The sequence below is a fragment of the Syngnathoides biaculeatus genome, chromosome 14 (assembly GCF_019802595.1).
Source record: "Syngnathoides biaculeatus isolate LvHL_M chromosome 14, ASM1980259v1, whole genome shotgun sequence".
NCBI classification, from domain to species: domain Eukaryota; kingdom Metazoa; phylum Chordata; class Actinopteri; order Syngnathiformes; family Syngnathidae; genus Syngnathoides; species Syngnathoides biaculeatus.
Window position 1 is genome coordinate 16,414,649 of NC_084653.1, and position 17,852 is coordinate 16,432,500.

The following is a 17,852-nucleotide window of genomic DNA, read 5'->3' on the forward strand; positions in this document are numbered from 1 at the left end:
CAGAAGGCAAGATTCACCGCCCCCCCCAACTCCTCCCCCATTTTCAAGTCCCTTCACATCTGCCCCAAATTAACATAGCAGTCAGTCCGTGTTCCCTCTCAGACGCATGAGTCTTAGCAAAGAAATTGTCTCTGCAGATGTACAATGTAGCCCAATGGCGGACGGTGGGCGGCTTGGGGGTTTGTGGTAACACATAATGAATGTTCCAATGATGGAAGTCATGCAGGAGTCATGGAAAACCACAAAGGTGCTTGTACCCCCCCCCCACCCCTACCCTTTGCACTTTTTTTTCCAGAGCCTGAAGGTGACATCACTTGCAATCATTGACAGATGTCCACATTCGCTCACATGCACAACTTCAACATCTCCATAATTCCGCAATTGTATTTTACATGTTTTCTATTGTAACATGCAGATGATCACTAAACTACTTTTCAGCAGCTAGCCCAACACAAGAATTCAATCACCTCATCCTCAAGCATCTCTCGCAATGGAGCGGGAATACAACTACCGTGAAATGTTTTGTTTTAAATGAAAACAACCACATGCTCAGTCGGTTTAGAGAGCGACCAAACAGCTTTTACAGTCACAAAGTAATCAGGAGTTCAAATAAACAGCAAAAAAGGGCAAGGAAGTGGAGTTCACTTACCATCATCCTGGCATGTAACAATCAAAACCTGAGCGATGGAGAGCGCCAAAAAAAGGAAAGTCCTTAAATGTACAAAGTCCATCATGTCTAGAAGAAAGACATGAGACTCCCTTCTGAGTGAAAAGGGGGGAAAGGGATTTTAAAAAGGGGAGAAAAAGATTAGGTTATCACTGCATGAATACCAAAGAGCCTCTCCTTGTAAGCAGCAACCAGACCCAGCCCAGACTGCGTGAGTGCTTTTTTTTTTTTTTTTTTTTTTTTTTTTTTTTGTGTAGTTACAGCTTTAAATGAGAAGAATGCTGGCCAGCCTAATTTTCCTCCCCCTTTTGTCAGCCCTCTCCCATCCCTCTCATAGTGGCTGGAAGAACTACACCCATGTTCACAACTTTGAACACTTTGGAACCATTCTTTATGCCTCTAGTGTGCTAAAGTCTGAACATAGACTCTTTCACCCTCCACATAATTTGTGGTTGAAATCAACCTCTTGCATGAATAATAAAAGAGAACAATGGAGGTTAAAAGATGCCTCAGATTCAGACTTTTTACAGAAGAGGTTGACATTCAAGATCATTTTATTGTAACAAAAACAGCAAGTAATCACCTTTAATAAAATGATTTCTCTTGGGGTAGTAATGAAATTAAAAACTAATGCTTAACAGAAAAAAAAAACGCTCTAGACTGTAGAATTGTAGTCGTGTCCTGAAAATCAAGGGTGTCGTTTAATTGGACTGCCCGCGAGAGGTAAACTTCAAATTGACAAAGTGTGTGATAGTCACTGTGGGTGGCCATCATAGTAGGTGGTCAAGATAAAGCAATCCACTGTGCAAATTTAGAAGGTGTAGGTCCTCATCTACTGATTTAAAGTCTTGGGGACACACTTCCAGTCACAGGACATTCCAAATCTGTGCATGACATGAGCCACTTTTAAGATGAAAAATATCCTGTCACCTGCACTGAGAAAGCTGTTCCGTCATGCCGGCGATTCCTCTTTGAATTTATTTCAAAAGTTGTTCTCAAGTGTTAAGCTTCGAGAAACTCATTGCTACTGTGGCAAAAATCAAACAAGTCAATTCAAGTCCCCACTAAATTTCAAACAAGTCATTACCTGGGTTAGCACATTATGCTGATGTCATAAAATCTTGCTTAGTCATGCCATGCATTATATAGCCATTAAGGGATTTTGCATTCCGTCGCTTTACTTGCGTTAGTTAGTTGGTGTATACAGTCGCAATCATATAAATGGTCCCTGAACAATCTCGGTGTTGTGTATCTTTGTTGTCTTCTCAATTTAAACTCACAACTGACATGGAGCATCACGTTTGACCAGCTACCGTGAAGAAAATAAGTATTTGAACACCCTGCTATATTGCAAGTTCTACCACTTAGAAATCATGGAGGGGGGTTTGAAATTTTCATCGTAGGTGCATGTCCACTGTGATAGAGATAATCTAAAAAGAAAAATCCAGAAATCACAATGTATGATTTTTTTTTAAATTATTTATTTTGTGTGATACAGCTGCAAATAAGTATTTGAACACCTGAGAAAACAATGTTAACATTTAGTACAGTAGCCTTTGTTTGCAATTACATAGATCAAACATTTCCTGTAGTTGTTCACCAGGTTTGCACACACCGCAAGAGCGAATTTCTGCCCACTCCTCCACACAGATCTTCTCTAGTGCAGACTGTTTTCTGGGCTGCCGCTGAGAAAGATGGAGTTTCAGCTTCCTCCAAAGATTTTCTATTGGGTTTAGGTCTGGAGACTGGCTAGGCCACTCCAGAACCTTGATATGCTTCTAACGGAGCCAATCTTTGGTTTTCCTGGCTGTGTCATTGTCGTGTCATTGTCGGTCATTGTCATGTTGAAAGACCCAGCCACAACACATCTTCAATGCTCTGACTGAGGGAAAGAGGTTGTTCCCTGAAATCTCACAATACATGGCTGCGGTCATCCTCTCCTTAATACAGTGCAGTCGTCCTGTCCAATGGGCAGAAAATCACCCCCATGCTTCACAGTAGGGATGGCGTTCTTAGGTCAGAATTCATCATTCGTCTTCCTACAAACACGGTTAGTGGAATTATGACCAAAAAGTTCTATTTTGGTCTCATCTGACAACAAAACTTTCTCCCATGACTCCTTTGTGTCCTCCAAATGGTCACTGGCAAACTTAAAACGGGCCTTGACGTGCTGTTTTAAGCAGGGGAACCTTCTTTGCCACGCATGATTTCAAACCATGACGTCTTAGTGTATTACCAACAGTCACCTTCGAAACAGTGGTCCCAGCTGTTTTCAGGTCATTGACCAAGTCCTGTCGGCAAGTCCTGGGCTGATTCCTCACCTTTCTAAGGATCAGTGAGAACCCACGAGATGATCTCTTGCATGGGGCTCCACTCCGATTGAGATTGACCATCCTGTTTAGGTTGTTCCATTTTCTAATGATTGCTCCAACAGTGGACCTTTTTTCACCAAGCTGCTTGGCAATTTCTCCGTAGCCCTTTCCAGCTATGTGGTGTTGTACAATTTTGTCTCTTGTGTCTTTGGACAGCTCTTTGATCTTGGCCATGTTACAAGTTTGAGTCTTACTGATTGTATGGGGTGGACAAGTTTGTTTTTATGCAGCTAACGACCTAACACATGTTCATCTGATTCAGAATAATAACAGGAGTGGAGGTGGAATTTTAAAGCCAGACTAACAGGTCTTTGAGGGTTAGAATTCTAGCTGATAGACAGATGTTCAAATACTTATTTGCAGCTGTGTCACACAAATAAATTATAAAAATCATACATTGTGATTTCTGGATTTTTCTTTTTAGATTATCTCTCTCACAGTGGTCATGCACGTCTGATGAAAATTTCAGACCCCTCCATGATTTCTCAATGGGATAACTTGCAATATAGCAGGGTGTTCAAATACTTATTTTCTTCACTGTATCAGTGACTTAAATTTGTATCTGTGTTTGAGTTTTACAGTGACTGCTAAAGTTGGATGTTTTACTTCTAGTCTCTTATCTTTGAGGTGCACACCCGCATGTTCCCATTTTCTTTTTCTTGATTTCACCCAAAACGGCATCCTTAATTCTACAGGAAATGCAATCTAAGGGGCTCCCCCTATGATACTTCCTTCATGAGATGGACTTTGCCCTTTGCATCAAAAGATATGACTGGGTTGCAAATTTCGCATCGTTTTAAATGTAAACAGGCATGATTTGTCAAACAAGTCCAAGTCAAGGTGACCCTCATGAATAATACCAAGTCAATAAAGTTGAGTCCCTCATTAGTTTTAGCCATAAATTTGGCAACCCAAGTCAAGTCGTGTGACTGGAGTTTACCAGCGATGAGCTGAAAACAAAAAGTAATTCTCTAACATGTCAGAGATGTCGTTATTGATCTTCCATTGATTCAGCAGTAGGAATTAGTTATTATTAGCAATTCTTGATTGCTCTGTCCACACTTGCCCCAGTTCTGGTTGCAGGAAACAGCTGTTTGCTCAATTGCCATAAGTTTTTGTTAGTACGTGTGTGTTTGTGTCTTAAAGGGGTGGGGGCTCAAGTGAGCTAATGGGAAAGACAGCTGTTTTTTCTTTTCAGCCCAACCCACAAAGCCAAAGTGAGCCAATCCACAGAGCCTCCTGTGACAATCCTCTCGTGAAACATCAGTTCTCTTTCCTCTGGAAAAATGCCGTGTCTAAAAAGACACATTGTAGCGCTGGAAAGGCTGCCAGCAAACTCGTTGCTCACTAAGGACAGCGGTGCAGTGCTGGAGGCAGGAGAGGGGCTCTGAAGATTTGTCGACATCATGTCCTTCTCTATTCAATGTTATACACCACCGTTACGATCAATATTTCTTGACTGTCCTCAGTGATACTTAGTTTCCCCTCCCATCAGGTTAAAAAGTGTCTATCTTCTTCAACAGCCTGCAATTAATCCAATCTCAAATTAATGGACAGAATTCTATCAACAAAACCGACTCAGCTTCTTCCTGACACCCCCACCCCATAGGTCCTCCATTCTTCTCCACACTCTTGTAAAGTATTGTCACTCCTCTTCAGCATCCTTCAGAAGTGCCTTCATGAGCTTTCTGCAGACCTCATAATTGCACCAAATCAAAAATCCCCTAGTTCAATCAACTATTTAATAATTAAATGCATACTTCACATATCTGCGTATACTACTGAACTACGAGATAGTTATGAAAAGAATGTATAAGAAACTATAAAATGGCTCTCTATGGAGATTTTTTTCACCATGGTACTCGGTGGAAGAAAACATCTAATCGATCTATTTTAATCAAAACTGCCCAAGATTTCATTTAGTGTGATTGTCTTTGCTTAACCTTTAAAAATATTAGAAAACAGACTGCAGACAAAGTTCAAGAAAGAAAGCGGAACGAAGAAACCCATTAATGGAGTTGAAAGATGGACAAAAGTAACTCTGAATTAGTATTTGGAAGATAACCCAAATTTGACAAACAGTTAAGTGCCTTGACTCTCCTTGAATGGCATCTAAAGTTCAGTGTGTGTCTCTTAAATTAGAAAGTAGAGAAGGTGCAATCATCAGAGAATATGTTGCGTTATTCTGTTTAACTTGGGCTAAGCTTTCTTCATAAAAGATTTGAAAAACTACAATCCATCCTCTGCATGCCTTTGGGCAGTCATTTATGACTCAAATGACTCGTTTATGCTAAGAAGAATAACGTAAATGTAAGTTGAAGTCTTTCAATGAGTGGCCTGTGGACAATTCAGTGTCAGAAACGAGGAGAATGGCACTTGAAACATCTTAAACTGGATGTCATTAGCAAAACATCTGTTCCAAATATACAGTAGATCTAAAACAGAGGAGAAATCATACAAGAATGGGGTGATATGGTATTTGTTTGCTTGAGGCACTCCGGGCCAGACTGCTGTGTTTAGGCCAGTTTTAAACAACTGGCTTTTCCAGCCAGTGTTGATGTGATATGAGCTCAAACCATGAATTACCTGTGTTCCCATCCTACTTTCAGTTTACAGTAACTGTGCATTTAATTTGGTCAGTTCCAAATTAGTGACAGGTCAAATAAAATGCAAGCTTTGATGAGGTAGAAAATGCTTAAAAGAATTTGAGCCTTGACTTCCTCATGGAAAACTCTCCGCTGCTGTGCTCACTTTCACAATCAGCATTACAACGTTACGTTGCACTGAGTTTCAACTGCCAAGGCTGATATTTCTGAACATGCAGTTTCTTTTTCTCATCTGCTGAAGTCATCTTGCTCCCCTGCACTCCCAATACAACAAGACATCTGAGGCCCATGAAATAGAGAGAATAACAAAACAACTTGGAGGGGAAAAAGAAGTGAAAACTCGGTCAAATGTGCAACACGAACAACCTACAATTTGATTTCACTTTTCAATGATACCTATTTGTAACTGATATTGGCTAATGAATGTGTATGGACACATTCATTGAGATTGGTTTAAATTGTGGTCAGCTAAACCTACTGTACTTATCACTCATATCTCAATGGACCATTTCACTATTGCAAAACTATTTCTTTCTCCTTGGTGAGCAATTGAATCAAGGGTGCATATTTTTATATACATTTGACACATGGCAGGGTAGGGTGTTGTTAACAAGCCTGTCAAATTTGAATAGTAAGTTTCTTTCGGCTTGTCCCATTAGGGGTCGCCACAGCGTGACATCTCAGATGAACGCTCATATTTGTTTGGCACAGTTTTCACGCCGGATGCTCTTCCTGACGCAACCCCTCTTGGGGAGTGGAGGCCCCAGTGGGATACGAACTCATGACCCCTGGTTTACCAAACCAATCCGCTAACCGCTGAGCAGTAGGGCCTCCACGTCAACTTTGAATGGGGCGGGGTCGGCAGCTAGTGGGCTAGCGCACTATAGACTTGGATCGCAGGGCCACCTATTTGGTCATCTCCTCATTCAGGGGGTTGTATGTGGGTCAACTTTAAACAAACTCTGTGGCCTGAATAACACAACGCACGTAACACTTCAGGGAAGATTTTTCAGGTTGCAGCCAAAGCTTGCTAGCTAGCTGCACAATGTCACGATAGAAATGGGCCGTCATTATTACGAAGTACATCTGCTTCCTATCCATAACGCAGATTGCATTATTTGTAACGAAACTCACCATTTTTAGATGAGGAAAATTGTTGGAACACAGACTTAAACAGACAAACCTTTTATATACGCTTTCCTAGGCTTTCATTCTACAGTTGTTGAAATTCTGATTGTTCTGTTTGGATAGTCCATCCTTTAGCTGGTAGAATCCATGCTCTTCAGGGCTTAAGTTTGGTGATTGTCTTGACCCTTTACTTCTTACCCCGGTTGAACCCTTTTATTGTTTTGGGTCATAATCGTGCTGTAGCCAGTGAATTTGGTCGTCATTTTCTTTGAATTAGCAGACAAAATGAATCTACAGACTTGTGAGCTCATTTTGGTACTCCCATCATGCGTTACATCTTCAGCGAAGATTAAGTAGCCAATCCCAGAAGAATCTATGCAAGCCCATGCTGTGGCATGACCTCCACTGAGTTTAACACAAGAGCTTGTATGTTGGGGATCATGAGCAGATTCTTTTCTTTCCTTTCTCTTTCAATCACTTTGGTAAAGATTCATCTTTGCCTCACCAGTCCATGAAAGTTTCTATCAGACATCTCGAGACTTTTCATTGTGCTTTTCAGGAAATTCCAGCCTGACCTTCTTATTCTGCTTACTAATTGAGTGGATAGCATAATCTGGTCTTGCAAGTGTACTTTTGTTCAAGTCTCTGGGGGCAGAAGTCTTCATCCCATCGGAAGCACCAAATTCATATGATTGTTCCTCAAGGCAATCCACTTCCTGTTAGTGTATTTGGGCTGAAGTCTGATCTTTCTGTTCTATCTCAAATATAACTTAGAGGAGCAACATCACGTTCTACTACTCACTAACGCCTTTTAATCAGTTCCTGCAAAAAGCTATTTGAATCCATTTAGCCTGTGATTTAGTGCCCCGGTTCCATTCCTTTTCATCACAGCGCAAGGAGCTTTATAATAATGATGGATGTTCTTATATAGAGTGTCAAAAAGGTAACAGAACAAGTCCCAGATTACTACCCAAAGGCGGAAACAAATAGGAATGCTGGATGCCAAATGAGAAAGCATAACCATAGCACTGCAGTCATTATTCACAAACTCCAGCATGCTCCTCCAAGCCAAAAGCAGAGAGAAGCAACGGAACAGATTTGCTCAGCCATGTGGGATGTATAAAAGGAAATTAAGCAGAAAAGTCAATTGATTCAAATTTTTGTGTCAATGTAATAATGCAAAGAATTACTCCAGCTTTATTTTGATCGCAGGGTTGTAAAACTGCACTGCATTCCTTTCAGAGCTCTGTCTAATATTATGCCCCTCGACCAATAAACAATATAATGATAAGTTGGTACAGATATTTCTGTTGAGTGGGCCGATGAGTGAATGAATAGCATGCCTTTGTATTACACCCAGTAAGATTTGGCCTTTGAAATACTGCATAGGGAACAACCAGACAACAATCGGTACATTTAAAATGGTTTTCCTAATGCATATCCACAAGTCCATTTGGCTTTATATGGTACAGAGGAAATGATTTGCACCTTGTGGAAAATGTGAGGAGGACTGAGGCCACAGAGCATGAGTCATTGGCTAGCTATCTTTGAGGGGGGATGGGAGTCTTGCCTTGGCGTGCTGGACTTTGTTTACTTTTCAGACAGAGGAGTTGGGAGGCACAAGAAGGGGAGAAAGGATGGGTAGAAACTAAAGTGATCAAAGTTCCCGTACACGTGAGGACGTGTCACATTTGGTGGGCTTAGGGCAACAAGAAAGTAAGATTAAAAATTTAAGCACTGAGCTGACTTCACTGTGTGTCAAAATGGCACAATGTTGGTACCTGGTTGTGAAGTACAACTTCTGATATTAGGACACTGTTGTGTTATGTTGAAAGCAATGTCACAATATGTCACATGATATGACACCCTATATATCTATTATCTGATTGGAGTGATTCATGTCAGCTGTGGAAAAGTAGTATTTTTCTGGGTTTCAAAGGAATCCTCCATTACAATAGTTTTGCAGGATTTCTGTCTGAACGATGCTTATCATATTTTAGTTAGTAAAAAAAGAAATAAATTCTGAATAACAGCTTCCAAAATCCTGATGAGGTATCGAGCTCCTTCATGACCATCACGAAAAAGCAAATGTTTCTACTCAACAAAAAGTTTGACTGATGCCAGCCTGACTCTGCTCTCCATTTCTGTGAAATAGCCTTTCCTCCGGAGTTTGATGAGATTGATACCCATTTGTTGGACTAGCCTTGGATTGCTTTTAAAAGAGGAGACTTTTACACTTTCCATTCCTGATGTTCTTTCGCCATCATCTACACAGATGGTAGTTAACCAGGGCAGTCTCAGCCTTGAGCTGAATTGGGCGAATCTTTTTCTGACAACTTCAGAAAACCTAACCTCGGGTATGTCTCATTTGGGATACACTGCTATTTCACATCAAATCATATATCATACCTGGTGCAAACCCTACATTGAGAAATAGCTCCCAGATTACATTGAGTCACAGTTGCAGCTGGTAATGTCCCTACCGTGGAGATGGAACTCAAGTATAAACTGACGACTCCATGTATATTTCCTCTGACTTTGTTTAACTTTGCGACCCTTTAGGTATCAATTGCATCTCATAGACTTTAGCACCCAAACCTTTAATTTAGATCATCATGAACTTTACGTCAATCCAAATTTCAGCGTTCATTAACTTGAATTCATCCCCTTTCCCAATCACCACAACGACTTTGCTTTACTGAGACAGTTCTGCACACCACTAGTTCAATTAGTTGAATATGGCGGAGTAGCAAAAGCAGAACTCATCCAAGCGCTGCTAACCACAAGCTTGGAAAACAATTCTGCAAACGGAGGCAGAAAAAGTCCAGGCCTCATGGAGCTTTAGTAATAACGGAGTGTCGTCTTACAATGCATTGTGGATGAGGCCAAACCAAGTCTGAAGTTTTTGCTAATGCGAGTACTGGATGTGGGTTGTAATGTATAGCACACAAACACTGTATTTATTTAAATGACTCACAATGAATGCAGCAACATTTGAATACTGCAGTGATGTCACATTTTTATTGGGTGGATGCTCGTGTTTTTGGTTTCCACAGCCAAAGATGAACGTCAAGGCGCAGGGTGAATGGGGGGGAGGGGGATCATGACCATTATATTCCAGTCGCCTCTGCACATAGACAGACTACCATGGTGTGTCTGGTCAGGGCAGCAATTGGATGTGGGGGTGAGGGGGTTCCTCCATCTTTAACTGGAATATGTCATTTTTCCCTTTTTGTGGTCTATCTGCCAAAAAGGAAAAAATGGATAACTCTCCAAGGAACGGTTTTTGAAATCTGCAAAGCCCATTTCTCAGTGCTAAAACACAAAGGTGCTTCTGTACAAAAGTTACACACCACAATTATGTTTTGCCATTACTAAAGATAAAGAAACTCGAAACTTCTGAGTCGGTTACCACTTGTCAAGCACAAAGGATATCAGGGAGTTCCTCATTGATCACTTCCACTCCCCCCCCTTTAATCCTGTAACAACATTTCAGTATGTATGCATTGAAATGGTCTTTGTCTACTCCAGGCCTGTTCAGACAACTATTCATGTATACCAGAGCCTGAAGCTTGCCTTGATGATCGAGGTGAGTTATGGGGAAGAAAACATGACCTGAGGCAGGTAATGTTGCAAATAGCTGATAGATGAGTAATGACAGATCCTCACATAGGTATTCAATCAACGCTCCCGAGTTGTAGTTAGTATAGGTAAGGAGTATGAGTAGTGCCTGCAGTTGCGCTTGTCTTAATGTCTCTTATCTTATTCTTTTCACTAGTGTGGCACTGGCAAGTGTTAGCTTCACTTGACAATATTTCATAGAGCTCACCTTCTAATCATGTACAGACTTGTTAAATGCAAAATGAGTCGTCCCAAAGAGTGAAGAGACACATTTGCTTGGTAGGATTAAATTCATGTATCCATTGTCTATTTCAATGATAGTTTCAACTAAAATATTGTCTACAATATATATTTATGCATTAAAACAGTGAGTTTTGTTTTAGCCTTACCGTTTCCCCCTCCCAGTTCAACCAGGCAACCAAGTGTCGTGCCCCTGGTGTTGGCCCTCCTGCAGTCTCAATTGTAGCAGTAAGAGAATGAGGAACGAAACTCCTGCGATGATGAATCTTTGGATCCTAGTTCTGACACCAAATGATATTGTGCAGAAAATGTTTAAAATGGGACAGTCCATTAAGTTTCAATGCAAAACTTACAACCTATATTTATTTTTACAGCAAAAGCTTTGCAAACATTATTAGATAGAGGTGCCTCAATTTATTTTTAAATAAAAATGAAAGGCGATAATTCAGTATGTTTTCAAAATATTTCAAGTGATGTACAAAGCTAAAGAAATATCCTAAATGTTTCAATGAACACGTGGATGACTGGTTAGCACATCTGCAACACAGTTCTGAGGACCTTGGTTCAAATCTGGCCTCACCTGTGGGGTGTTTGCATGTGTTCTACGGGTACTCTCCCATACCCCAAAATATATTTAATATATATTTTTTTAAATGTTCCGTAAGACCCAGGAAAGAATTCTGAGCTTTATTTCAAAATACATTATATATGTTTAAAGATAACTGCTGAAAACGTGGAAAGGCATAAGAATGGCGGACTCAATTGTGGCGATACAACATTAAACTGTTTCACAGCAATTCAGTTTTGGGCATAGCACTTTGGGCGGTGAAGGAGTCACCCCTTCCCATCCCTATAAGGACGTTCATTTGCATCAGCGACTTAAAGTAGGCTCGCTAGGTGTGGCTTCTTGCCGAAAATGTAACTTTTTGGGTGCCAGTGGGATATTCGAGCCACCAGAGCCTTTCAGCAGATACATTTTCTTAATGATGGACTGGTAGTTACGTGTAGGTGTAAGAAAGATGCTTGATAAAGTAGCAACATAGATCACAGGTCTTTAGGTAGTAGTATTTGTTTGAGGAATGACCGGGGCGTTGGTTCAGCCATCACACCCAAACATTTGAAAGTGGAGAGAACTCTTGATTTTTCAAAATTCTGAGGTGTAATTTAATGACAATCTATAACACTCTTCTTTGTTGTGTGTCACTATAAAAGATGTTCATTTTTCCTTGACATGTACTTTATAGCATTTGGTAGGGATATATCAGGCTTATGTTATATCACACAACAGTTACATGTAATGTACGTGTATACTTTTTAGTCTTTACATCTGTAGTTCATCAAGAGTAATTTAGTGAAATGTCATCAATTGAAAGCCCACAAAATCTAGCATAATGGCTATTTACATTAAAGTAGGCCTTAATGTACACTGAAGTGCAAGTTAAACAATGACCTCATTGCTTAGATCTCTTCACCACATTAGACTGGGAAGGCAGAGTCATTATCGCTGTTTCCTGTAGATGCAACTGGTCTGGAATCCCCTAGTCTGGGGAGGATAGAATCGCTTTAACCCTTTAAACTGCTGAGTCATACCCTGAAGTGGTTGTTGGGGGATGGTTCAGAGGGCAGCAGCTCACCTTTGGGATAAGTGGATGTGTCCTGAATCCATTTGAAATCAACATGGCTGGAAGTCAACTCCTCCTTGTTTAGCCTTATTCAGTTCTGTGCCATGCATAAACACAAACTCATCTGGAGAGGGGGATGGTTCGACACTGTTTACACTGGTCCTCTCTCGCAGTCGCCCACGTTTTTCCTCGGGAGAAATGTGTCCATTTTGGCTTTATAATGGCAACCTGGATACAAAGTGTCAAAATACTGCAAACTGTTTCGTCTCTATGCAGTAAATTTTATTGATATGCATTCATCTTTGTCATCAAAGTCCTTGCAAAGTCAAAACAAATATCTTATAAATTTGACACACCACAAAGAAGAACTTAGCAATCCTGCCAAAATTGAATGATGAAAAAACAAATCGGCAAGCATTCAAAATGTGACTTTGTAATCAAACCGTTCTGATAAAGGTTCAAACGCTGTGGGCATTTCCGCTGAATGCGCAGAAACTACGCCCCACTCAAATATCAATCAAATACCACTTCTACAACCAGGAAAAATGGATGCTACTTCATCTAGCATCTTTATGTCTACAAATAACTGTGATCTGGTTGCTGCAAACATAAAATTTCACTTCAATCAGTATGTTTACATGCACTAAATAACAAATATTATAGTGCTCCGTAGGGCATTACGACAAAAACCAAACTCCTCTGGCATGCACTGTATTGCATTTCTAGCCATGGAACACTGGCGCTAACATTTAATTCCCAAGACAAGAAGATTAAAGCGGGTCCATGGGCATGATCGTACAGACGAGGGAAAATTCATATGAATTGAAAGGAGACATGTTTTAACAAAAATGGTGCGATGTAAATCATTCTTTACCTTTAAATTTACATGATGAGGAATTTCTCTTTTATAAAGGAGAGAAATAATGCCCTGGATTTGTGCTCACACCAGAGATATAATGGGTGCACAAAATGCTAAATTGTGGTCACAGTTCACTAAATCACAAAGAAGAAATAGTGCTGGTCCTCCATTTAATATAATTCCCATAAAGCACTGCATGAGCAAATGGAATGCATGGAAACTGCAAATAAGCATTATTGAAGGTAAATGCTGTAAAAGCCAGGATTGTCAAAATATTTTCATCGCTCATACCCAACCTAAAAAAAAAAAAGTAATACTACTAGCATTGCCTATTCTATTAAAATTTGTAACAGCTTTTGGATGGCCACAAATTATAATTCCAGCGGCCTTAACTTCGCATTTTGCCTCTCATTGCCCAAATGAAAAGTATCCAAGTGAGTCTGAAGACAATCCACTAGAAGAAGAGCAGTGTATCTGTTTCATCTTTATTGCCTTTGAGCACCAGGAGAGAGCAAAGGCAGAGCTCAGTTTTGCAAAAAAAAAAGAAACATTAGCACATGTAAGGAGTTATAAACTTATCCATTTGATCACTCCACTTTGACCAGATTGCAAGTCTCGATCATGTCTAAAAAGTAACTGCAAAGAGCATTATCGCTATCTAGCATAGCATCTGTTTGGCCAAAGACAGAACTGAAACCACTAGTGCACATAAAGTGGGACATCACAGAGATGTGAAAAAGTGATGAGAGCCGACTGTCACTACCTAAATTAGTACGAATGTAAACTAAAGTGAGAGAGCAATTCAAAAGGCATTGCGTTGTCAATGAGTGAAAGTCATCTGCTCAATTTTGTTTTAATTACACTCACATTTAGGATCACCAGTCCTATTTTCATTGTGGACGTACCGTTCCTTTAATAAAGTTCCAGTGAACTCCCGTGAGTTATGATTTTATTCATTTGTGGTCTTGAGCCTGCCAGACTTCCCTTCAAAATGTCTACTATGGCTTCACCCTCGACCATATTCCATTTCAACGTATCATTATTCCGTCTGATATGAATGGTGGTGCTCTGAAACCAGTGTGATGATGTGCAAAAACTTAGCCTAAACGTCCAGAAGTGCGACTGTTTATAGAATCAGACGAGTCATCTTTCCTTTATTTGACAGATGGTGTGTCAACCTTAAGATTCTGCCAGTAATTTATCATCTGAACAAAAGCATTCCGTTCCAACCTATAGAGGTCCATAGTTTTCACCATACTTTCCGATTTCAAAACATGCAAGTTGAAACAGGCCCCGACCAACTGATGGACAATTTTGCTTACATCGTTGATGCTGCTGGTGTGTGTGCACGTGTGGGTGAGTGTGCGCGCACGCATGTATGTTGCAGTTCAGTCATAATGGCGATAGTATAGTGTGACTGTCTTGTACATACAGTGACTATACACACTTTTTTTTTGGGGGGGGGGACAATTTGCTGACAAATTTTGTGGGATCAGTTCTACCATTTCTAAGAAAAGCGCAAAGCAAGGCCCATAAAGACATGGATGAGAGAGTTTGGTTGAATGAACTTGACTGGCCACCACAGAGTCCTGACCTCAGACCAACAAAATACCACTGGGATGAATTAGAGAGGAGACTGACAGGCAGCACTTCTTGTCCAACATCAGCATGTGACCTGACAAATGTGCTTCTGGAACGATGGTCAAAAAATCCCAGAAAGTCACTTCCAAACCTGGTTGAAAGTGTTCCCAGAAGCTGTTAATGCTGCAAAGTTTGGACTGACATCATGTTGAATCATATGGATTTTAAATTTGATGTCACTTAAGGTCATATAAGATGAGAGAACAAGACGTAAAGGCAGGTGAGCAAATACTATTATACTACTATATCTATTCGTCCATCCATCCATCCATCCATCCATCCATCCATCCATCCATCCATCCATCCATCCATCCATCCATCCATCCATTTTCTACTGCTTATCTGAGTTTGGGTCACAGGATCAGGCATTTGAACAGGGAAGCCCACAATGCCTTCTTCCCAGCCACTTCATCCTGCTCTTCCGGGGAAATCCTGAAGCATTCCCAGGCCAGCCAAGAGACGGGAGTCTCTCAGCATGTCCTGCATCATCGCTGGGGTCTTCTTTCATTGAGACATGCCTGGAACACCTCCCCAGGGAGGCGTCCGAGAGGCATCCCAATCAGGTGCCCGAGCCACCTCATCTCACTCCTCTCAATGTGGAGGAGCAGCGGCTCTACTCTGACCCCTCCCAGGTGACCCAGCTTCTCATCCTATTTCTAAAGGATGAAACACATTTTGACCGCTTGTATCCAGGATTGTGTTTTTTTGGTCAGGACCCACAGCTCGTGGACAAAGGTGAGGATAGAAACGTAGATCGACCAGTGAATGGAGAGCATTACCTTTCCACCTCACTGCAGACACTGCACCCGACGATCTTGCGTTCCATTCTTCCCTCACTCGTGAAGAAGACTCCAAGATACTTGAACTCTTCCACTTTCGGCAGGATCTCATTTACGGCCTGGAGAGGGCATGTCACCCTTTTCCGAATGAAGACCATTGTCTCAGATTTGGAGATGCTGATTTTCATCATTTGGTATCCATATTGATACACTTAGACATACCGCATGACTGAGGGGCATATAAGTATCATAACTCCCATATTAAACTATGTATATTCACAGTTTGAGCCATAAATATGTCACAAATAGTGATCCCAAAACACTTGTAAAACAAGTGTTTTACAACAGAACTGGAAAAAAAACACTAAACAATTTTTTACCAGTTTTTATTGATTGGGATAAAATTTCAAAAAAGCAAATAGCCATGTTTCTCTTTGAATAACAGGATATAAGTTCCAATAATAAAAAAAAAAAAAAATAAAAATACATATCAGTGAATTCATGAATCCCAAACTGCAAATATGCACGGATCAACTGTATACATATGGAGGAATAAACAGAAAGTAGCCTATTATTAAGATTAGTTCTAGAAAAGTTACACAGCACATAGAAAAGCTCATCAGAAAATGTTCACAGAGTACATGCAAAATGTTTGGTGCGGGCCCATGTTGCATCTTTGGCTCGGTCCGAAAATGTTCACAAGAAACAGCTGCTGGGAACAAAGCTCAGTGTACTTCGGCGTGCCGTGTAATCAAACCGACTAGCTGGGAAGAGACGAGAGTAAACGACTTGATGTAGTAAAGAAAGATACATCTTGAGAAATACTGTAAATGGACAGCGGGCTTGAAAGGCCATTTCCTCCTGGGGAGACCAGGAAGGACTTGACAGCCTTAAAGGACAGATTGTGTTTGTTTTTCAAGTGTAGTAGGGAACGCAACGGTTTTATCTTCCTCTTTTTCAATTTATAGAGCCTTCATACAAAAGTACAAAGTCATCAGAAAATAAAAATCCAAGTAATGTGTGGATATCTGCAAACTCTAACAATGAAGTACTGTAATTGTAATGAAGGGGACCAAACGCAATGTCGGCCAAGATGACCAGGAAAGAATTCTTTCTTGGTTCACATTAAGAATAATCACACCTGGTCCAATTATTCAAAAGAAAAGTGGGGGAAAAAATGAATGCAATGGAGGCGTAACCCTCTTTTCCAATTTTTGGGCTTCTTCAAACAGTGACGGGAAAATGTTCCACCCATCTAGACGACAAAGCAGCTGTGGGGTGCTTGTCCTACTTTAAACACCACCCGATTTTGAACACAAACAATTTTTAACCACACCGATGGACATGTCAGGAAGTCTAACCTGGTGTTTCGATGAAAACCAAAATGTGTACTATCGCGGGAGGGAGTATTTCCAGGAATTTTGTTGAGATTCTTTGGCAGACAGAAAGATGCAGTAACAGCAGATTTCATGGACCTTGTTTTTTTTTTAAAGTATATTTGAAGTTAGAGTAGCCTCTAGTGGAAGCATGATGACATTTCATTTCACGGTTTGCATTTTTCCTTTCCTTAATCTCATGTTAGTTTCATTTCTCAACAACAGCAATTATGTTTCTGGGTCACTTTGATCCAAAAGACGCATTTTTCATTTGCCAAATTTGAGATTCGTACTTAGAGTAAAACGTCCAAAGAGTCAAAAAAGTGCTTTTGTTGCTTAATGACTGTGAGCTCGTGTTTTTGTTTTTCTTAACATAAATGTCACAACCTCACTAGTAATATATTGTGTCAAAATAATTTAGAACAATGTGTTATCTTCATTCTTCATAGTAGTTTTTTTTACCTTCTTGTCAAGTCATTTTCATAATGTTTGGATAAAAAAAGGTGTTAGAAGTGGAAAATACATAACATAATCATGTTTTAAAATCTCTTAAAGTTTAAAATGGCTCAATCTGACCCACAATATAAGTGGATAACAAGTTGTATAGACGTATTTTCTTGATAAACAATAAATAATGTCATTCCTAACAGTGTATTCAAATCCTTTATTGAATTTTTTTCAAACGCTTTTCAGGAACAACAATAATCTTCTTGGGTCAGTTTGACCCGGGCGAGTGTGTTTGGTGTATTGCATTTCCCATGATTTCCTCCATTAGCAACTTTTATTTTGAAAAGATGAATTAACTATTCTGTCTTGGGTCAAATTGATCTGCTCACGTAGAATCAAGAGTATTTGCAATGAAACTCTCATTTTGGCTCATAAATTGACTAAAAACACAAATCTCATTTAATTATGTTCTCAGCCAAACAGAAAAAGTTGAC

General features: G+C 40.2%; 2 protein-coding genes across 3 annotated transcripts in view; one reads left to right on the forward strand and one right to left on the reverse strand.

The window, feature by feature from the left end:
- Window positions 1–879, reverse strand: part of col5a2a (collagen, type V, alpha 2a) — a 40,216-nt gene extending 39,337 nt beyond the window's left edge. For both annotated transcript variants that reach the window (XM_061842677.1, XM_061842676.1), the window contains exon 1: window positions 650–879. In XM_061842677.1, coding sequence (XP_061698661.1) covers window positions 650–734 — 85 coding nt within the window. In that variant the 5' untranslated portion in view covers window positions 735–879. The remainder of the gene's footprint in view (window positions 1–649) is intronic.
- slc4a3 (solute carrier family 4 member 3) overlaps window positions 1–17,852 on the forward strand; it is an 82,699-nt gene that overhangs the window by 14,329 nt on the left and 50,518 nt on the right. The window lies entirely within an intron of this gene.